The sequence below is a fragment of the Grampus griseus genome (genome assembly GCF_964374135.1).
Source record: "Grampus griseus genome assembly, chromosome: 1".
NCBI lineage: Eukaryota > Metazoa > Chordata > Mammalia > Artiodactyla > Delphinidae > Grampus > Grampus griseus.
Window position 1 is genome coordinate 164,651,553 of NC_139017.1, and position 23,387 is coordinate 164,674,939.

Consider the following 23,387-nt stretch of genomic DNA (forward strand, 5'->3'; position numbering starts at 1 on the left):
ACAACCACTGACATATTGATGTATATCCTTCCAAAACGACCCATACCTATAGGCACACATTTCTTTAATGTGCCCATATTTCGGTACTTGCTTTTCTGCTGCTGAGTGTATTATAAACATCCCTGAGTCACTACATATGCCTTGGCAACATCGTTTTTAATGGCTGTAGACTATCCTGTGGGGCGGCTGGTTCCACTATTTGAAAGCGATTACTGTTCAGGTGACTGGTAACGAACACACCACAGGCTTTGGCACCAGAGGGACCAGCTTTCCCGGGACCAAGCCCGTGAAGCTCTGGAGGCTGTCACTCCCTGCGTGAAGGATGTAGAGAATAACACGACAGACCCACCAGATTCTCGCGGCGGTTAAAGTAGATAATACGGGAAAGTGCTTGGCCTAGAACCTGGAACTTAGAACGTTCTCGGATACAGCCAATGGTGCCTGAGACCACGTTCTTAAACTGGCCCTGAACTCGACTGTCCTGTTAAAAGTCTCGTATTGGAATTCCTAACTGTGATTATTAATAATAAACAGTTTCCCTCTTCTCCCCTCCCTCCACACACGGATTTACTGATACCCCCTCACATCCCACCCCCGGGATCGGGCAGAACAAAATGAAGTAGAGGCCCTGGGAGCTACCGGAGGGTTTGAGACCGGCAGCCGCAAGGGAAGCCCCGGGAGCTTCCCAGTCCTGGCCCCGAAGGGGCGGGCCCGCGGCCCGGCCTCCCATTGGCTGCCAGTCGCGTCACCTGCTTTGGATGGGCCTGGAGGAGGGACCTGGTCCTACCCTGGGCCACAGGAAGACCGGCATGACCGGGGCCCCGCGGTGGGTCTCGTTGCTCCTGTGCCTGCTGCAGTCCACTTCAGGTAAGGGCACGGGGCCACGGGGTGGGCGTGGGGCCGCGGGGTGCCCCATCCGGTCCGCACCCACCTTCCGACCCAGAGCTCCGGGGAGGGAGTGCCTTGGACATCAGTCTGTGCGCCGCAACCCGTGCGAATTAGCAGAGCCCACCCAGCACCAGTTTTCTTTTTCCGAGGACTAAACAGACCCGGGTCTTTGAAATTCCTTTCCGGGAAGGAACTGATCCAGCTTCCTAATGCCAGTTCAGCCTCAGACGAACAGAAAAAAAGACAGTGGCCGTTCAAAAGTCAGCTGCATTTGTTTATAAAGTGGTTTTTAAGGTTTCCTAAAAGCCCTATCCGCTGCATTAATATCACAGACCCTGACTAGTAGGGGAAATTAAGCAGAAGAGCCCTGCCGTCGCCAGGGGTCCCCTCCCCTCCCTCCCGACTCGGGGTGTCAGAAGTTCCACCCAGGCCTGAGGGGAAGGAGTGCCAGCTTAGCCCCTGCTGTGCTGTCATTCTAACAAGCCACCTTTTTTTCTGAGCTCTCACTGGTAAATAAGGTGACAGGATACAAAATACCTTGGGATAGGAACCAACCACCAAACCCCAACCAATCCAGGGAGAAGGACACCAAAATGCCCCCAGGATATGTCCCTAGTCTTAGACTAATAATTTAAGAGCTAGAAGGGCCCTTGGACATCATCTAATGCTAAGGTTAAACGCCAGCATTTGTTTGAGCAACTTCTTGGGCTTCTAGTTTAGCATCACAACCCAACTGTCCTAGAAGATAGGTATTATTTCCTCCCGTTTCAGAGGGGGAAACTGAGGCTCAGAGCAATTAAGGGGAATTACCCAAGAAGGAAGGCATTGGTGAGACACACAGAACAGAGAAGACAAGCTGAAGTGAGCATGGCCAACTTTGGCCGTGGGATGGGCAGCTGGCACAGGGCGGTCCACCCACCCAGGTCAGCTCAGGGATGCCCCAGCCCCTGGAGCCTCCGCAGCAGTGTTACTGCAGCTGATGAGGGACAGTGGACCTATGCAGGGAGGAGAGGAGGGGTTCCTCTGTACCCCTTTTTCACCATCAAACTCAATAGTTTTGCTGTCTAGAGCTAGCTATCCTTACACCCGAGGAATATTTAGTGTACACAACACAAACTATGGTGTGAAGGTTTAGGGTGAAGCGCAGCGGGATCCAGGTTCTCATCCTGGCTCGCACACACACTGGCTGTGTAGTCTCAGGCAAATTACTCACCATCTGTATCGGAGCCTAGTGCCTTCCGTGGAAGGGAAGGACACCTAACCCACAGGGTGGTTTGTCCTGAGGACTGAATGAGGTTTTGTGTATAAAGTTTCACACCGATGCCCGGCATCCTTCGAAGGCTCATCAGGAGGTAACTACTCTAGCTGCTATTTCTCCACTGTGGCCAAGCTCAGAATTGAGGCCTGTCCTCAAATAAGACGATTGTAGACAGATTTTGGCCTCATGCCAGCCACCTGCTAGGAAGTCCAGAAGCTGGGGCAATGTCGGCATTGGCATCCTGGTGACGCAGTTCCAGCTAGAGGACACGGGGTGGGGTGGTCTGAAAGGCCAGGAGTGTGGAGCCGAGCTGAGCGCCACCAGCAGAAAGGGCCCTCCCTCCCTGAGGCCGTTCTATAACCTGTATGGATTTCCATCATGACCCATGTGACACTTCAAGGCACTGCCTTCTCCATGGGACCATGAGCTCCTAAAGGGGAGGAGTGGAGCTGTAGTCCTCTCTGAACCCTCTGGCACGCAGTGATCAATAGATGTCTTTGACCAATAATGATCCATAGATGTTGGAAGAATAAGGCTGAACAGGCCCCACGAGAACCCAGGGGAGGAAGTGTGATCAAGAACTCAGGCTTTGCAGACGTAGAGAATGGACTTGAGGACACGGGGAGGGGGAAGGGTAAGCTGGGACAAAGTGAGAGAGTGGCATGGAATATATACACTACCAAATGTAAAATAGATAGCTAGTGGGAAGCAGCCGCATAGCACAGGGAGATGAGCTCGGTGCTTTGTGTCCGCCTAGGGGGTGGGAGGGAGACGCAAGAGGGAGGAGATATGGGGATATATGTATATGTATAGCTGATTCACTTTGTTATAAAGCAGAAACTAACACACCACTGTAAAGCAATTATACTCCAATAAAGATGTTTAAAAAAACCCAAAAAACTCAGACTTTGGGGGTGGCTAGGCCTGGATTTGAATTCTGTTTCTACAACTTATTAGCTGAGGGGGCCTCAGTTTCCTCATCTGTAATGTGATGATCCTAATTAGTACCTACCTCCTAGGGATGTGGGGCGGATTGAAGGAGGAAGTGCAGGTAACGTGCTTTGCATGGTGCCTGGCACGTAGTTAGGGCACATTAGCTGCTGTTATTATCATCTGCAGCATCACCACCACTTCTGAAAGATGTCAGGAAGTGACGTTTGAATCAAGTCTTTAAAAGATTCGATGGTGAATACCACGCTGTCAAAGACACCTGGGTTCAAAGACACACAGAAGAATGAGGTGGTTTGAGAAGGGCGAGAAAGAAGACTGGCTGCAGCCTGGTGACGTATGTAGGTGAGCTGTCAGGAAGAGGTCAACGAGATGGCCCAGCCAGGCCAAGCTGGGCAGGGCTTCACGTATCCTGATAAGGAGCATAGACTTTATTCTGAGGACAAGGGAAGGGCAGAAACTGGGCAGCTGTGTAATCAGATGCATATTTCAGAAGATGAGGGTTAGCAGGGAGGAGGTGCCAAGGAGGGAAGTAGGGGCCAGTGAGAGGTGGTCAGGGAAAGAATCACTGAGACAATGACATCTGAGTAAAGATGGGAAGGAAGCAGAGGAGTGAGCCAGATGGACAGCCGTGGGGAGAACAGTCTAGGCGGAGGGAACAGCTCGTGAAAAGGCCTAGAGGTGGGAGTGTGCCGGCATGCTCTAGGAACAGGAAAGGGCCAGAATGGCTGGAGAGGAGCCAGCAAGGGGAGTCATGGGTTGGATAGGGTAGGGTCTTGAGGGTGATTGTAAAGACTTTGGATTTTACCTTGAATGAAACAGAAGCCACTGGAGGTTTAAAGCAAAAGAGTGACGTGATGTGACTTTCATTTTAACCCTTGCTGCTATATGGAGAATGGATTGTGGGCACAAGGTTGGAAGCAGGGAGACCAGTTAGGAGACCTTAGGAATAATCCAAGTCATCACAGTATTCATTCATTCACTCAACAGATTTTTCTTGTGTACCTACTATGTGCCAGGGACCATTGCAGGCAGGCTCTGGGGACATGGCTGAGAACAAGCCAGAGCCTCTGCTCCTTGAGAGCCTCAGGGCCGTTCCCTCCTGGAGTCCAGGAACCTATTAGATGGTCCTGTGCTGCGCTGCTTTGCCGGAACCCTCAGGTGCCAGGGTGGGCTTCCCATCCTGTCACAGATGGGCTGCTGCGGTCTAAGGAGGGGAAGGGGCTGCGGTACAGCCAGTCGGTGGCGTGGATGTGACTGGAATCCCACAGCCCAGGTTCCCAGCCCACATCACATCCCCTATACTTAAGCCACCCCAGATAACTCCTGGTTCTTAAACTCGGTGAGCACCCGACTGCCCGCCCGCACTGCTCGGAACGGCTCCAGACTTCATGGCCTCTTTCTCCACCACAGGGAGGCCCCTTCTGGCCCCTCCCCAGAACGTGACGCTGCTCTCCTGGGACTTCAGTGTGTACCTGACGTGGCTCCCAGGACCTGGCAACCCCCAGAACATGACCTATTTTGTGGCCTATCAAAGGTGGAGGGGCGCCTCTGGGCTGGTGGGATGATAGGGGGAGACCGAGGAGGTGGGCAGGGGCTGGACGGGCTTGGTTCTCTGTGTCCATGGGTGACGGCCTGCAGCAGGTATTGGGAGAGGGCGTTTGATAAAGCTCTGGAGGTGGGGATGATGCTTAATGGAGAACAGCGCCCAGGTGAAAGACCTGCCGGGGGTGGGGGCAGGTCTTTGAGAAAAGTCAGAGCAGAGCTTGGATGGAGCTGTGAGGACCCAGTGAGGGAATTCTTGAGGGCCTGGATGAGGTGCTTGGCATTCCAGCAGATAAGGGAGGCAGGTGTATCTCTTGGAGAGCCGTGTTAGGCATCGCTAGATGATTACCCTTTTCCCCACGGAGCCTGCACGGAGTCTTGGAGTCCTTCTCAACTTGGCAGCCCAGGCAGCCACTGCTGATGCAGAGGAGTTTGCAAATGAAAGCTGATTTGCCATCTTTGCACATAGACGGAAATCATCTGAAGTTCTTTAGTAAGAGAGTGAGCTAATGAAAGCAGATACTCAGGAGGATTAATCTAGAATTGGTGAGAAGGAGGAAGCGGAAAGGAGAAGAAACTGCCACGTACTCAGGACCCACTCTGTGCCAGGCTGAGTGCTAGGAGCCTTGCATGAGCATTTCCCTTCTTCCTCCCAGCATCACCAGGCAGACCCTGCATTTCCCCTGTTCTAGAGGCGAGGAAACAACTCAGGTGCTGTGACCTGCCCAAGGAAGCCAGTGATGGAACCAGAAGAAAAACCCAAGTCTGTCTGACCCCAAAGCTTGTGCTCTCCCTGTTCTGTTACTGTCCCTCCATCTGTAGCATCCAGATGTGAGTGATGGGGGCCTGGCTTGGGAAAGGACAGACTGTGAGAGAGCTTTAAAAAGAAAGAATGGTATAGAACTGTATCAGGAGGCAGAAAATACCAATACCTAACATGGCCTGTGTGTTTGCTCTGTGTCTGCACTGTGTCCATACATGAAATGTATTTAATCTCACACCGCCCTACAAGGAAGGATTCAGTGACTCTGCTCTACAGTGGAGGTAGCTGAAGCACTGAGAGTGTATTTTGCTCAAAGCCACAGAGCTGGGCATAGTGGAGGTGGGATAAATTGATGAAAGAATTGAAAGCCTAACCTCTGGACCTATATGATATTTTCCTTTCCTTTTACGCTTTTGAAACACCTGCGAGGATTCCAAAACCATGATATTCTAATGGTAATTTTTCATTTATTAGCTGGAATTAATTTTACAAAGAGATGCTTCCTCTCATGTAGTGTTTGATATTCAGTGGTACTATTCATGTAAGCAAGACAGAATAAATGCTTGAATTGTTTTCCTTTAATTTACCAGTTTTCAAGATAACAAACTGGTTCCCTATCATGTCCCAAAGGTGATTGACTTGTTTTTTTATTATCATTACGAACTCAAGTAGTTAAACATATGTGATGGTTTCAATTCATTGCAATTTATTCTACTCATTGAAGCTTGAATGGTCTCATCTTTAGTCCATGAATGTCTCTTCAGGTTGGCTCCTGAGTCCTTTGAATTTGACCCTAGTAATTCATGATATCTTTATTGCTATCTGTTGCGAAAAGATGTTCCAGACTCACTTGCACAATTCCTGACCTAAAACCTGAAATCAGCCACGTCTCCATTTGGTAAGAAATGGTTTTAAAGGACACAGTCTGTGTAGCTGTCTGATCACTACTGAACTATTGCTCTGAGATCTTTTCAGTGAACAGAATTAGGGTGATTCACGTAATAATCCTATCCCTATCCCTGGCTTCTACTGAGGTGGCTGATTAAATCCGTGAGTTGCACCCACGATCTCCTTATCAAATGATTTTCCAGCCACCACGTTGGTGTTCTCTCCAGAACACGCTTTCTCATTTTTTGCAATATGCATAGGCTGAGAATTTTCCAAATCTTCAATTTCTGGTTCCTTTTTGCTTAATAATTCCTTCTATCTCTCTCTCTCTCCTCTCTCATTTTACTATAAGCAGTAAGGAGAAACCAGGTCACATCTTCAACGCTTTGCTTAGAAATCTCCTCAGCTAAGTATCCAAGTTCATCACTTTCCACTTCTGATTTTCCATAAAACACTAGGACGTAATTCAGTCAAGTTCTTTGCCACTTTATAACAAGGATCAATTTTCTTCCAGTTTCCAGTAAGACATTCCTCCTTTCCAACTGGGATGACCCCAGAATCACCTTTAACATCTATATTCTGACGAACAGTCTTTTCAAGGCAATTTAGGCTTTTTCTCACATGAACCTCAAAACTCTTTCAGCCTCTGTTACCCAGCTGCAAAGCTACTAACACAATTTTAGATATTGGTTACATTGGCACCTCACTTATGGTACCAAAATCTGTGTTCATTTACCAGGGCTGCCATAACAAAATATCACAGACTGGGGACTTAAACAAGAGAAGTTTTTCTCTCACAGTTCTGAAGGCTGGAAGTCCAAGATCAAGGTGTCAGCAGGTTTGCTCTCTCCTGAGGCCTCTCTCAGGAGATGGTCACCTTCTGTGTCCTCACCTGGCCTTTTCTCTGTGGGAGAACAGCCCTGGTGTCCCTTCCTCTTCTCATAAAGGCACTAGTCCTATTGGATAAGGGCCTCACCCTTAGGACCACATTTAATCTTAATTACCTCTTTAAAGGGCCCATCTCCAAATACAGTCACATGGGTGTTAGGGCTTCAACATATGAATTGGGTGGGGGATGTGTGTGCACAATTTAGTCAATAATGCTGATAAGCTGGATTTCACCAAATTTAAAATTTTGTTCTTTAAAAGAAAAAAAAAAGCCCAAAGAAAATGAAAAAGCCAGCCACTGAGAAAAATATATTCATAGTATAAACACTGACAAAGAACCTATATCCAAAATAAAGAACTCCTACATCTCAAAAATAAGAAGACAAATCACCCCCCAAATATTTGAATAGTCACTTCACAAAAGAAGATATATAAATGGCCAATAAGCACATGAAAAGATGTTCAACATCATTAGTCATTAGAGAAGTACAAATTAAAGCTACAAGGAAATACTACTTCACACTCACTAGAATGGTTAAAGTTAAAAGGTCTGATGATACTAAGCATAGACAAACATGTGGAGTAACTCTCATGGAGATGGCCCTCCATATTCTGGGGTTTTGCAGCCACAGATTCAACCAACCATGGATCAAAAATATTTTTTAAAAAAATCCAGGGGCTTCCTTGGTGGTGCAGTGGTTGAGAGTCCACCTGCCGATGCAGGGGACACGGGTTCGTGCCCCGGTCCGGGAAGATCCCACGTGCCGCAGAGCGGCTGGGCCCGTGAGCCATGGCCACTGGGCCTGCGCGTCCGGAGCCTGTGCTCCGCAACGGGAGAGGCCACAACAGTGAGAGGCCCGCGTACGGCAAAAAAAAAAAAAAAAAAAAAAAAAAAAAAAATCCAGAAAGAAAAATAAATCCGTAAAGTGCCAAAAGCTAAACTTGAATTTGCCATACACTAGCAGCTATTTACATAGCATTTGCATTGTATTTACAACTATTTACATATCATTTACATTGTATTAAGTATCATAAGTAATCTAGAGATGATTTAAAGTACATGGGAGGATGTGCATACATTATATGCACATACGAGACCATTTTATATAAGGGACCTTAACATCCACAGGTTTCTGTATCTCCCGGGGGGGCCTAGAACCAATCCCCTGTGGACACTGACTGTATATTGTTGATGGGAAATACAGTGGTACAATCACTTTGGAAAACAGCTTGACAGTTTCTTGTAAAGTTACACATTCAGTAACCGAGTTTCCCAGATTCTACTCCTAGATCTTTATCCATGAGACATGAAAACATATGTCCAAACAAAGACTTGTATACAAACTTTCATAGCAGCTTAATTCATAATTCCCTGTTATGGACTGAATTGTGTTCCCCCCCTTAGTGACTCATATGTTAAAGCCCTAACACCCATGTGACTGTATTTGGAGATGGGGCCTTTAAAGAGGTAATTAAGATTAAATGTGGTCCTAAGGGTGAGGCCCTAATCCAATAGAACTAGTGCCTTTATGAGAAGAGGGACAGCAGGGCTGCTCACACACAGAGAAAAGGCCAGGTGAGGACACAGAGAGAAGGTAACCATCTCCTGAGAGAGGTCTCAGGAGAGAGCAAACCTGCAGACACCTTGATCTTGGACTTCCAGCCTCCAGAACTGTGAGAGAGACATTTCTGTGGTTTAAGCCCCCAAGCCTGGCATTTTGTCACTGCAGCCCTGGCAGACTAACACATCAGGTTTCTTTTCTCCCGGTGTCCTAAGAAATGTTTGCTTGACTCAAGGTCACGAAGATCCTCTTCTGTGCTTTCTTCTAGAAGTTTTCAAACTTTAGTATTTACATTTCAGTTCTCTTTTATTTTTATTTATTTATTTATTTGCGGTACGCGGGCCTCTCACTGTTGTGGCCTCTCCCGTTGCAGAGCACAGGCTCCGGACGCGCAGGCCCAGTGGCCATGGCTCACGGGCCCAGCCACTCCACGGCATGTGGGATCTTCCCGGACCGGGGCACAAACCCGTGTCCCCTGCATCGGCAGGGGGACTCTCAACCACTGCGCCACCAGGGAAGCCCCCAGTTCTCTTTTATTTTTTGAAACTTTCTCTCTTTTCACTTTCTGTTTCTTTTAAGGCATTATCTGCTGTATTAATTTGCTCTTATTGTTCTTCTAATTTATTCTTCGTTTATGAAATGTGGTTGTTATTGTTTCTTATCTGCCTCCTGTGTTCTGTTATCTCCTTTCTGAGTTTCTCTGATTCTGTTTTGTGTTGTTCTTCCATGTCTTATATCATTTTAAAATGTCTTTTATAATCCATTTTGAAGGAGTAGTTTACAGTTTCAATCTGTTCATAGATATGTTTTTAGCATGCGTTTTCTGACTCGTTCAGTTGATCGCTTAGCTTATTAATTTCTATCCTTCCTTATTTTCTGTTATAAATATTTAAAGCTATATGCTTAACTACATCTCATAAATTTTTATTTGTGTTATATTTTTGATCATTCAGTTTTAGAGATTTACTAACTTCCATCATAATTCTTTCTTTGATCCATGAGTCATTTTATTTTATTTTCCAATATGTGATTTTTGAGTCTCCTGTCTTTTTGTTTGAAGTATAGTTGATTTACAATGATGTGTTAGTTTCAAGTGTACAGCACAGTGGTTCAGTTTTATATATATATATATATATATATTCCTTTTCAGATTCTTTTCCATTATAGGTTATTACAAGATATTGAATATAGTTCTCTATGCTATACAGTAGGACCTTACTGTTTATCTATTTTATATATGGTAGTGTGTATATATTAATCCCAGACTCCTAATATATCCCTCCCCAGTCCCCTTTCCCCTTTGGTAACCATAAATTTATTTTCTGTGCCTGTGAGTCTATTTCTGTTTTGTAAATAAGTTTGTATCATTTTTTTAAGATTCCACATATAAATGATGTCATATGATATTTGTCTTTGTCTGACTTAATTCACTTAGTATGATAATCTCTAGGTCCATCCATGTTGCTGCAGATGGCATTATTTCATTCTTTTTTATGGCTGAGTAGTATTCCCGTATATATGTATACACACACATACATACATACATACCATTCATCTGTTGATGGACATTAGGTTGCTTCCATGTCTTGGCTATTGTCAGTAGTCCTGCTATGAACAGTGGGGTGCATGTATCTTTTCAAATTAGAGTTTTGGTCTTTTTCAGATATATGCCCAGGAGTGAGATTACTGGATCATATGGAACTCTATTTTTAGTTTTTTAAGGAACCTCCATACTGTTCTCCATAGTGACTGCACCAATTTACATTCCTACCAACAGTATAGGAGGGTCCCCTTTTCTCCACACCCTCTCCAGCATTTATTATTTGTAGACTTTTTGATGATGGCCATTCTGACTGGTGTGAGATGATACCTTGTTGTAGTTTTGATTTGCATCTCTCGATAATTAGAGATGTTGAGCGTCTTTTCATGTGCCTGTTGACCATCTGTATGTCTTCTTTGGAGAAATGTCTATTTTGGTCTTCTGCCCATTTTTGATTGTGTCGTTTGTCTTTTTGATTGAGTTGTATAAGCTGTTTGTATATTTTGGAAATTAATCCCTTGTTGGTTGCATCATTTGCAAATATTTGATCCATGAGTCATTTTAAAACATTTTAAAATATTCAAACTTCCTTTAGTTCTCTTTTTGTTAATGATTTTTAACTGGATTATTTGCAGGCAGAGGAAATAGTTTGAGAGATACCTATTCTTTGAAATTTGAGAGTTGCTTTATTTTTGTTAATATTTTTGATAATATTTTGTTTAGGGTTCGTATGTGGCTCAACCAGTTTCTTGTTTGTTCTGTGTATGTTCATTAGACGAACTTTGATAATTATGTTGTTCATTTTTTTAACATATGTACTAATAATTTTTCTTTATTCAACTGTTGATTACTGAGTGAGATATATTAAAAATTTCCCATCATAATTGTGGATTTTCTTTTTCTTCCTGTAGTTTTATCTATTTTTGCTGAATATAGTTTGAAGCTATTTAATAGGCACATATAAGTTAGAATTTGTATATCTTCCTGGTAAGTGGAATCATTCACTACTGTGTAGTGGTTCTTTTCACCTTTACTAACGCTTTGGACTTTGAAGTTTCTATTTTATCTCATATTAATATGCCTACACCAGTTCCTTTTTTCGTTGATGTTTACCTAGTATAACTTCACCAAAAAACAAAACAGGGGAATTCTTCCCCTAGATCTGTTCTCTTTGCCTACCTGTATCTCAGCCTTTTCTGGTCACCTGTTGCTCAGTCTCCAAACCCAGGAAGAGTCCTCAATTCTCCTTTCCCTCACATTCCACATCCAATCCATGAGCAAGTCTCATCAGCTTTACCTCCAAAAGGCATCCTACATCCAACCTTTTCTTGCCATCTCACCCATCATTCTCTCTTGGACCACTGCTGCAGCCTCCTAGCTAGTTTATCAGAGTGATATTTTAAAAACATAAATTAGATGACCTCAGTTCCTCTCTTCAGAACCTTCTGATAGCTTCCTCTGACACTTGGAATAAAATCCGAACCCCTTGCCAAGATGGCAAGACCCTGCCTGCTCTGCCCACCCACGTCCAGTCTGTCCACCCTCTCCCGGCCTTGTCCACTGGGCTTTGGCTGCCCTGGCCTTGTTTTTGTCTGGACAGATCAAGTCCCTTCCCGTTGCAAGGCTTTTGCTTTTGCGTTTCCTTCTCCCAGGCCTTCTCTTGGCTCCCTTCTCAGCATCCCGGCCTCAGCTTCAGCACTGTCTTCCTGGCCTTTCCTGAGCCGCCTTCAGAGAGCAGTCACCCCCGCACTACCCTATGACCACTGCATTTACCAGCTCCTGGATTTCTCTTGTTGATGTGATGGTCTCTCATCCCCTCCCTCCACAGTGTAAGTTCCTGAGGGCAGGACCTATCTGTCATGAATTGCCGATTGCCCAAGAATAATGTCCAGCACGCAGGTCCCTCCTTTGGACCTCAGTGTTCTCAGGAGGTCGTAGTCATGGACCTGTGTGTTCCCCTCTGACATCCGCATAGCGCCTGGCACCGGGCCTGGTACACGGCAGGGGGTCCATAAATGCCTGAATGAATAAACGCGGGGAAAATGGTTACTAGCACGACGACCCTGTGGGGGAGCCATGACAGATGGGGACACTGAGGCTTAGGGACAGTGACCTGCGTTAAGGTTCCAGAGCTAGTGAGGGGCAGAGCCAGGGTTCCCCCCCTTGTCTATCATTCCAGAGCCCAAGCTCTTGACTAGACTGTTCTCATTCTGTCTCAGCCGATGGCTGGCTGGCTGGACAGATGGATGGATGGATGATCAGGTGGGATGGAGGGACGAGTGATCGCATGTTCTCTAAGTTTTCTCACCCCCAAGAGGCTGAATCCATGACCCTCCTGTCTCCTCCCTCAGCTCTGCAACCCCCAAACAGTGGCGGAGAGTAAAAATGTGTGCAGGAACCAAAGAGCTACAGTGTTCTCTGATGTGCCTGGAGAAACAAGACCTGTGCAATAAGTTCAAGGGGCGTGTGCGAGCGGTTTCTGCCAGAGCCAGGTCACCCTGGGTGGAGTCCAAGTCCATGGATTACTTTTTTGAAGGTAAGTGAAGGACCTGTGGGAGGCCGTCTGCTCAGGAGCCTGGCTCAGAGGCACTGCTATCCTGGCCATCTGTCTCCCACTTCCCCAAAGCAGTGGGCAGCTCTCTGGGGCCACCTGCCACGGGCCCTGGCCCATGTCCAAGTAGCCTGACTTCGTGGCAGGGAGTTAGGGGAGTTCACCAGCCCCAGCAGTTCAGTTTGTACCTCCTCCTAATGAGGTTCATGATCTTCTTTTGAGCACAACCTTGGTCATGAACTACACAAGGCACTTTATATATTTATTCTTACTTTTTTAAGGTTCAATCTCTCTCTTTAAGAAACAATTTTTAAAAATTCTGGTTGCAATAGTAATTTCTGTACACGGTAGAAATTTGGGGGGGAAAGGAGATGAAAATAGAGAGGAAAACATTCCCCATGCTTACAGCCTTCATAAATCACCAGTGTTAACATTGAGTGAGGAGAGTGCTTTTCTTCCCCCAATGTATTTTATTTCTAATCCTCATAACAGACCTGTGGGGTTCATTTTCATCACCCCATTTTTTAAAAATAAATAAAGCAAGACTCACAGAAGTTAAGGAACTTGCCAGCTAGTAAGTGGTGGACACGGGATGTGAAATGGCTCTTTCTGATCTGGGACAAGGTGCTCATCAGGTCAGGAGTAAGGAGGGGAGGATAAATACTCAGACAATAGCCTCATGGAGCTGAGATCTGTAACTTATCACCCAGGCTTCTCAAAATGTTTGAGGACAAAATAGGGCTTGAAGGGGGATGAGGAAGGGATTTAATGAAGGATGGCAGGAGAAAATGGCAGAGAAGGAAGAAGAGATGATTTGGATGGGAGGAAGCTGGCTGGTTGGATGGACGAAAGGAGGAAAAGGATGGGTGGGTAAGAAGAAAAGAAGTGTGGAGAGGATGGGGAAGAAGTGATGGATGAGTGGGAAGGAGGAGGCTAGATGGATGAGTAAATGCTTACCATGAAGGAGCCAGTATGGATGGAGAAGTGGAGGATAGGAACGAAAGGCAGACAGATGGATCAGTGGGTAGTGAGTACAGAAGGAAGGCTGGCTGCCTGGGAAGGGAAGGAAGGGTAAAAGGGAAGGAGAGGCAAAGGAGAAAGGAAAAACAGGAAGGAAAGATGTATGGAAAGAAAAGAATGGATGGATAGGAAGGATGGAGGAGTAGAAAAGTAGGCTGATTGGCTAGATACAAGGAAGGAAGAAAGTATAAATGAACAGGAAGACAGGGTGGATAGGAAGGAAGAAATGTCAATTGGAAAGAAAGGAAGACAGGATGCTTAGGAAGAAGGAAGGATGGTTGAGAAGGACGCGTGGATGGGAAGGAAAAGAAGCATAGTTGGGAAGGATGGATGGATGGATAGAAAGGAAAAGAAAGATGGGAAGGCAGGCAGAAAGGCTGTCTGGCTAGAAGAATGATGGATGAACCACTGCAGAGGCTGGATGAATAGGAATAAGAATTAGAACAACAGAGGGAAAGATGCAGAAAGGAGGCTACTTTTTTTTTTGCCTCCTCCTCCCTGAATAATATTCTGATTCTCCTGCAGCACACCTCAAGCTTGAGTGACCCTTCCTTCCTATTTCTGCCCTCAGCTGTGGTGACCCTGGTCACTCTCTCTCTTGAGTTTTGGTAGTTTATGTATTTCATTTCCCCCTAAATTCTTCCAACTCCTTGAGGTCAAGATTTATGGAGGCCTCATCTCCCCACTCCCCTCAGCTCCCTGCCCAGGGCTTAATACATATCAGTGTCCCGTGGATATTTCCTGAACACATAAGTAGTGGCACCTTGTGGAAGCCACACCTTTTCCCTGAGCACAAACACAGGACAGGGATGACCAGTGTGGCCAGAGCTCCTGCTGGCTGGTACTCAGGGAGGGCTGCATGGAAAAAGTGGCATTTCAGCTGGATCTTGAACAATGGTGTATTAATTTTCTCTTGTCACTTTATTTCAACTCACTGCCCCCACCATCTTCAAACCATCAGTCAAACCTAGATGCCCTTGAACAGACTGTCATTAGAAATGGACATTAAAGACTCTGCCAGTGAGAGCTCAGAAGCAAGCGAGGAGCATCATAGAGAAAATCTAAATCTCCTTCAAGAGTTCTTAAATCATCACGAACAGACTGTTAGTAGAAGTATGGATGCTAAAAGCACTGCCTCACAGAAGGAAGTGAGGAATATGTTATTGAAAATTTCAGGAAGGGGGAATGCCTCTTATATACTGGCAAAAAGATTAGCAAAATTGTGTCCTGTCGGTATGTGGAAAGCAGAACTTGTAAATGATGAATCTGGACATTTATCAAGGAGATTTGATAAATGTTGTGTTGAAGGTTTGTCTGGTTTATTCTTGGTAATCATAGCAAAATGCAAGGAGGAGAGAGAGAAATTGAGGAAAGAGCATAAACGAAAAGGAACCAGGACTTGAAGATTTGGGAAATTCTTAACCTATACAGATGGCAAAAGATACTAAAGAAATTGCTTCCAAGAGTGTGACGTAGAGAAACAGCCAAGTGTGCGGCTGTGCGATCATCTCCTAAAACCTCAGAAAGGTCAAAGTGTTTAGTCCAGAAAAAGGCTCTTTGAAGAGATTTAAGGGTATGACACACAGTTCAGTTCCCCTCAGTCAAATCAAAGGGCCTCTAGAAAGCTGAAGTGTTATCCCTCAGCCAGCTCCGCTAAAGCCAAAAATAGAGAAGGGCTTATCTCAAAAAGATTTGTGGAACTGACTTCTGTCTAATGGAGTGGGTCCCCATGACATCCACAGGAGACCCATAAAATTCTTGAGAATTTTATATCGGCAGAAACACTGCCAGCTTGAACGGAGAGGGACAGAGAGGACAAGAAAAGAAAGAAGGCTACTGGTCCCCCAATTTCTACTGGAAGGAAGCAGACTGGTAAAACTACTTAGCTGCAAATACCTGCTACCTTTCATGAAAAGGAAGGATGATTCAGAGGGTGGAACCAAGAGCCCAGAGAGCAGTGCTGAAAGCCAAGGAGAAGTAGTTCCCAAGCCTTAAAACCTAGTACAGTTTGTGTAGCTGGATTTCAAAACTGCTTCAGCCCAGTGATTCCTTTTTACCTCCTATTTCTCCCTGTTTGAACCAAAATGTCTATAACTATTATCCAGCGCCTATCCCACCACCTTGTATCGGGAGCAGATAACTTGTACTTTATTTTCACTGGTCCACAAATGGATAGGAATTGTGCCCCAGGAGTTGTACTGAATGGATTGTACCCAAAGTCTCACCTGAACCTGATTTAGATACGTTAGATGGTGAGATTTTAGAACTTGAGTTGATGCTGTAATGGGATGAGACCCTGGGGTACCTTGGGATGGGGAGAATGTATGTTGCATTGGAGAGGGACATGATTTTCAAGGAGTCAGAGGGAGGACCATGATAGACAGAATGACTCCCCCAAAGATATTCATGCTCTAATCCCTGAACTTCTGAATATGTTAGATGTTACTATTAAATGGCAAAAGGGATTTTAATTAAGTTTATGGGTGTTAAAGTAGTGAGATTGTCTTGGATTATCCAAATGGGCTCAATCTAATCCCATGAACCCTAAAAAGCAGAGAACTTTCTCCAGCTGGAGGCAGAAGAGGTGTAGAAGAAGGGAAAATCAGAGAGAGTTGAGGTGTGAGAAGGATTCAACATGGTGTTTCTGCTTTGAAGATGAAGGGGCAACGTGATTAGAAATGCAGGTGGCAGGACTTCCCTGGCAGTCCAATAAAGACTGTGCTCCAACTGCAGGGGGTTCGGGTTCAATCCCTGGTCAGGGAACTAAGATCCCACATGCTGTGCAGCGCGGCCAAAATTAAAAAAAAAAAAAAAAAAAAAAAAAATGCAGGTGCCCTCAGGAGCTGAGAGAGGGTCCCAGCTAACAACAGCACAGAAATAAACCTCAGCCTCACAACCACAAGGAACTGACTTCTGCTGACAGCATGAATGAGCGTGGAAGTGAATTCTCCCCCAAAATTCCAGATAAGAGCCCAGGCCATCTGACATCTTGATTTCCACCCAGAGTTGAGGACCCCATCAAGCCCACCCAGACTCTGACCTACAGAACTGAGAGATAATAAATCTGTGTTGATTTAAGCCACTAAGTTCATGGTCATATGTTATGGCAGCAGCAAAAACTAATACAAATGAACAGGATGCTGACAGACCAGTGACATGTGAAGGGCACCCAAGTGGAAGGGATGACATGAGTAAAGGGAGGTTAACTGTTTCTGGGCTGGGTGAGGAACAGGCCTGCCTGGAGGCTGGGGGATGGATGCCCTGTGACCCCCAGAAGGTCCTGATGGGTCCTGTTCTGTTTCTGCCAGTGGAGCCAGCCCCACCTGTCCTGGTATTCACCCGGACAGACGAGATCCTGAGTGTCAATGCCACGTACCAGCTGCCCCACTGCATGCCCCAACCAGATCTGAGCTATGAGGTGTATTTCTGGAAAGAGGGGACCGGGAATGAGGTGAGAAACCCCTTTCATGCCCCCAGGCTGGGTCCCCTTCCTCATTCTCCCACCAAACCCCAGTGCCCTTCACCCTCCAAGCCCTGAAAGCCTCCTCCAGGAAGCCTTCCCTGCATACCCCTCACTCCTGGCAGTCACCCCTTGACTCTGCACAGTGTGAGTGGCCTGTGGCCCACCTCTGCCCCCCTCCCCCTAAGAGGCCAAGTTCGGGACATCCTTCCCCTGCACATTACAGGTAATAAACAGCAGTTTTCTACCTAATTTTTTTTAAAATTATGAAACCTTTTTTTTTTTTTTTAATCTGACTGAAGTATGACAGGCTCCAAGAACGTACTTAGCCTACTTGTTAAGCCACCAGATTCATTAGAAAAAAAAACCTAGAAAATACAGATAAATTCTAGGAAGAAAACCAAAAGTACACAGAGATGATCGCAAATAACTATGTGGTATATATCCAATTTCAGACTTGTTTCTGTGTATGCGTGTGCATATGTCTGTATATATTTATTTATGGCAGGGGTTGGCAAACTTTTTCTGTAATTGGCCAGATAGTAAATACTTTTGGCTTTGCAGGCCTTATCGTCTGTCACCTCTATTCAACTCCATCTGTAACACAAAAGGAGCCATAAGTAAATAGGTACATGAACAGGCATAGCTGTGTTCCAGGAAAACTCTATTTAAAACAAAAGATGGGGGCTTCCCTGGTGGCGCAATGGTTGGGAGTCCGCCTGCCAATGCAGGGGACACGGGTTCGTGCCCCGGTCCAGGAAGATCCCACATGCCGCGGAGCAGCTGAGCCGTGGCCGCTGAGCCTGCGCGTCCGGAGCCTGTGCTCTGCGACCGGAGAGGCCGCGGTGGTGAGAGGCCCGCGTACCACACAAAAAAAAAAAGATGGGGCTGTAGTCTACGGACCCCCGTTCTTGTCCATTCTGTCTTTTACCGAACCAATGCTCCCACTCCTAACCTCCTGCACACTCTGGATCCCAGAGACACGTTGATAGATCTTCATCCGATGTGGTCCTCACCTTCAAGAACCTCACAGATATTCTCAACCAGCACTGTCCAGTAGAAACATAATGCAAGCCACATCGTGTCATTTAAGCGTTCCACATTAAATTAAGTAAAAAGAAACAAGTGAATTTATTTTCATAGTAGGTTTTATTTCATCCAATAGAATGTTATCTTCTCAACCTGTAGTTAATACAAAAATTACTGAGAAGTTTTATGTTCTTTTTTCGTGAAAGCCAGTGTGTATTTTACACTTAGAGCACATCTCGGTTGGTACCAGCCACACTTCAAGGGCTCAAGCGCATGTGGCCAGTGGCTACTGTGTTAGACAGGCAGCCCTAGAGTTTTCTGTGTCTGTAATGGCTGAGTGACCACTGCCCACCCCCCCAATTGATTGACACGCCCTGAGGGCAGGAAGCCTGAGGCATCTGTCCCTGAAAGTGAGGGCCTGTGGGCCCTGGTGGGGTGTGCATGGGAGTGACCCTGAGTGGCAGGGCTGCTTTTGAACCCAGACCATCTCTACCTCGAAACTCCATGGAAGAGAAACCAGAGAGTGTGGGGACGTGCTCCCTGAATGCTTAAGCCTTCATGCAAGAAAAGGTGTAGGAGTCACCGCTGTGTCCTGCCAACCCCACCCTGTCCTGGCTGCATGGAGCCAGCGCCCCCCAGCAGGTCCACCCGCCTCTGCTTCTCTCTCCAAACAGGCCAGTTTTCCAGCCACTCCCCATGGCCAGCCAGTCCAGATTTCTCTCCAGCCAGACACCAGCGGACACCACTGCCTCAGCGCCAGAACTATATACACCTTTGGCTCCCCTAAATACAGCAAGTTCTCTGAGCCCACCTGCTTCTTCCTGGAGGCCCCAGGTGTGTGCAAAGTGGTACAGAAGTGGGAACTTTTCCGCTGGGCGTTAGGATCTTCATAATATGGTGGTTAAGAGCACAAGTCTAGAGACAGACTCACCTCGATTAAAATCCCAGCTCCACCCCACTCACTGTATCTTTGGGCAGCTTACATAACCTCTCTGAACACTGCTTTCCACACCCTGTAGGACGGGTTTACTCTGATGAGGATTAAGTAGGATAATGTACGTGAAGCCCACGGCACAGATGCCGTTGATAGACAGGAGCCCCTGCTTCTCTAGTTGTTATTATGTTTTTCTTCCTAGGATCCAACTGGGCACTCCTGGTACTGCTACCCCTTCTGCTGCCACTGCTGTTGGTCGTTGCCACGGGGCCTGTGATCTGGAAGAGCTTCAGGGGGAACCCCTGGTTTCATCAGGCAAAGATGCCACAGGCCCTGGTATGGCAAATCTGGGGGTGTGCGACAGAGAGGGAGGGTTGTCGAAGAGCAAGGAAGTGGAGCTAGACTTAGAGATAGTTCAGCTAGAATATCAAGATGGCCCAGACTGCGAAACATCTATCTTCCTGTCTAAATTTTCACCATTAGTAATTCATTCCTTTGGCACCAAACTAAAATAGCAAATATGCTTCAGGAGAGATGCCCAGAGGGGAGGCGGGAGGGTGGCACCTAAAGGGGACATCTTAAAAGAGTCCCAGCATTTCATTCACAATCTAACCGAGGGTCAGTCTTGCCCAGGCAGACGCTGGAATTTCCCCACCGGACTGCCAGCTCGCTTGCTTAGAACCTGGGGCCAGCTGGGACAGGGGAAGCCTGGAGAGGTCAGACTTGTTCAGATGAAGGCCTGGAAAGTGAGGCTGTGGGAGATGAGGCTCAGTGGGCACTCGGGTCCGGTGGGGGCTTTGAGGAGGGATTCTGAGAGTCCCTGCCACACGGGACTGTTTCAACGTTCCTGGATATGGGACCTGCACAGAATTCCCACTAACTGAAGGACAACCTCTGTGTTAGATGGGTCTGCACCTTGCCCTATCCCTCTGCCTTCCCATTATGTGGTAAGTTACCAGCTCGACCCCCTGCAGCTGGCACCTGAAACCTGGAGGCTTTCTCTGGCCTCTGGTGTCCGCTCTGCCCGTGCACATCACCAGCTGCATGTGGCAGAGAATTCACACCGCCACCACCCCTCCATACCTCACCCGATGGTGCTCTGAGGCCTGTGTCCCCGGCAGGGCTAAGTTCCAGCTGCCCTCGGGGTAACTTGCCTGATAACACCCCGCTATCGGTTGCTAGGCCTTGCTGACACTTCCTGGGATCACTTCCCAAAGAAACTACTTACATTTGAATCCTTGTCTCAGAGTCTATTTCCAGGGGAACCCAAATTAGAACGGTCACTCTTCCAGAAAGGCTGAATCTTCTGTTCTTCTCCCCCTTCCCCCGATCAGGACCTCTCTGGACACAGACACCCCGGGGCAACATTTCAACCCAGTGGCCCAGAGTGCCTGCATGTCTTGATCCTCTGTCCCCAAAAGGAACAGACCAGAAGGGTCAGGCTGACCCCTAGAGTCAGGGCCCCAGCCACCGTCCAGGCAGGATCAGAGGACAGTGCTGAGGAGGAGGAGGCCGACGAGGAGAGCTCGGACGATGGTGTCAGCTTCCAGCCCTACACTGAACCACCCCCCTTCCTGGGGCAGGAACACCAGAGCCCGGGGCAGGCGGAGGCAGGAGGGCCTTGGACTCCTCTGGTCCAGGTCGAAGGCTCCTCTGCTTGCGATTCTTCAGACAGAAGCTGGGCCAGCACTGTGGGCTCCTCCACCTGGGACGAGGCTGGATCATCTGGTTACTTGGCCAAGAAGAGGCCAGGCCGAGGACCGGGTGGGAAGGAGTTCCAGAAGCCTCTCCCACCACCCGAATTCTCCGAGGACTCGAGTTCCCTGGAAGAGCCCCCAGAAGACAACCCGTCCTCCTGGGTCAGCTGGGGCTTACCGTCCCCAGGGCTGATTCTGGTTCCCAGGGAGCCCCCAGTTTCTCTTCAGACACTGACCTTCTGCTGGGACAGCAGCCCCGAGGAAGAAGAAGAGGGTGGGGGGGAATCAGAAAGTGAGGACAGCAGTGACGGCAGCTGCGGGGCTAAGAGCCTCCAGAGGATCGAGGTCAGAGGTAGGACACTGGGGCACTACTTGGCCAGGTGAGCTGAGGTCAGAGGTAGGACACTGGGGCACTACTTGGCCAGGTGAGCCGTCCCTCCCAGTCTGGTGCTCCTGAGCTTTCTGGGGACCCAGCATGCCACCAAGACTTGAAGTCCTGAGAGCATCATCGCCGGGGCAGCAGCGGGTTCTTACGGCACCTCGGGGAACCCGGCTAGAGGTGTCCGCCAGGTTGAGCAGTCAGAAGCCACCCCGTCCTATGACCTGCGAGCTTTGGGCCGAGAGCCAAGAGGGGTGGAGACAGGGATGGGCGGAGGTCAGAGGTTGGTTGGGTGTCAGACCACACCACTGTCCCTGGGGTGACAGGCCAGTTGGAAAAGTCATCCCTGCACAACATGAAACAGGCGAGGTCAGGTCACAGGGGACATTGAAGGCTGACAGCACAAGGGCCCATCTGGATTTGGGGAGGGAAGAAATCCGGAGGCAGACCAAGTGTAGCAGGACTCAACGCCTCTCTCCAGCACCCGCTGGGCTCCCTCCTCCCCGAGGCTCGACATCCTGATTTATGAGTCCCCTAGGGTGGGCCCCAGTGAAGAAAAATCCAGTTGGCTGAGGGTGTTGGAGAGGAAGAGGAAAGGCATGTCCTTCAAATCCCAGTCTCTGGGTCAGGCATTGCACTGTTTCCATTATCAAAGAGGCCTGGGTCCAAATCCCAGCTCTGCCATTTCCCAGTTGTGTGGCCTTAGGGAGATACCTTCCTTCTCTGTACCCGAGTCTCCTTTCTACAGCTACCACCTGGGGCACGGTGAGGGTTCCGACAGAGACGTGTGATGCCTGCCACACCATTGGCACTCACCACGTGGTGGCTGGTAGGATTCTCCATCCACCCAGGCTCTGAGGGGACCGCTGGGCATCTCCCACCTGTGACCCTAAACTCAGAGTGACTGGAGTTCCCACCTTTAGTCTTTCTCCTGCCTCCTGCCCTCACTGACCCCTGCCTCCTGGTCAGGAAACAGTTCTCAGAAGCTGGAGCCCAGCCAAGGGTCCCTCTCCCTTTTCCCAGCAAAGAAAATACCAAATGGCCCACCTTCTAGGGGGTCTGATTAATTGGTGGTGGGGTAGCAACCCAGCAGGGAGTTGGACCCCTGGGCCCGTGATCCCCAACTTAGCACTTCAGACCCTTTAGGTGACCATTGTGGTTGTAAAGACATCCCATTTCCTCTTCCAGTTTTGAGAAACCACTGTCTTCTGGAAACAGGTGACTGTCCTTACCTGAGGGTAGTGATGGATGTTCTCAAACGACCGCTTTATTAACCTACACCCACCAGTATATGGACGAGCAGAGCTGAGTCTTCACCCGTTAGACCAAGGTTTTGTCAGTTTTGTGGCCCTGCAGGGACCACAGGAATCCGAACATCTTTGGCTCTGCCATTTCACCTGCCAGGACTTAAGTTCCTCCATTTGTGTAAAAAGCATCTTCATAAGCATTTTATCCACGGGGCTGTGTTTTGAAGGCAACGCAAGGGTGGAACATTAATGGAAGATCTGGAAAAGCTTCTCGAAGGCATCTGGTCCAGGGGTTCTCAAACTGTGTTCCCAAAAGGCCTTGGGCTTCACAGGAGGCGTCTCAATCGCAGGGGGAGCCGTGGGCTGTAGGATCCCCGCAGCGCAACCAGAGCAGCCTCCCTGGGCCCTGATTTTCTCCGGTGGCCCTCTACGTAAGATTGTGCTTAGGAGTTTCAACTGCTAAAGAAAACGTTAGCAAACCCCTTTTTAAATTGAACACCTGTCTTTTGTTTCAAACGAGGAAGCTAAAATGTTGACTTACTGTGTACGTCTCTGAGGGTGAGACTGTCGGTCTCTGGCCAGCTGGGCCAAGCCCCGTCCCCTTGGCCATGTAAACAGTACTGAGGTCTCGGCAAGGGTTTCCAAGGGGCACGAGGCTGGCAGGAGGCCTTCACCACTGCTGGGACTCACACACATACATGCATTTCTGCAGGGGTTTCCCTGCAATGAGACTTGTCTACATCCATGATTGAGCACAGAAGAGGAAGAACAAACTGCAACCATGGAGCTG

The 23,387-nt window shown here is 47.7% G+C and overlaps 2 protein-coding genes across 2 annotated transcripts in view; one reads left to right on the plus strand and one right to left on the minus strand.

The window, feature by feature from the left end:
• LOC309832950 (large ribosomal subunit protein uL5-like) overlaps positions 1-23,387 on the minus strand; it is a 480,093-nt gene that overhangs the window by 314,988 nt on the left and 141,718 nt on the right. The gene's annotated exons all lie outside the window — the stretch shown is intronic.
• Positions 810-21,575, plus strand: IFNLR1 (interferon lambda receptor 1; the record flags this gene model as incomplete). Its single annotated transcript, XM_082647624.1, has 7 exons — positions 810-867; positions 4,508-4,631; positions 12,632-12,816; positions 17,160-17,302; positions 19,015-19,174; positions 19,477-19,610; positions 20,609-21,575. The coding sequence occupies 7 exons, from the start codon at positions 810-812 to the stop codon at positions 21,353-21,355; spliced, it is 1,551 nt and encodes a 516-aa protein (XP_082503750.1). The 3' UTR covers positions 21,356-21,575.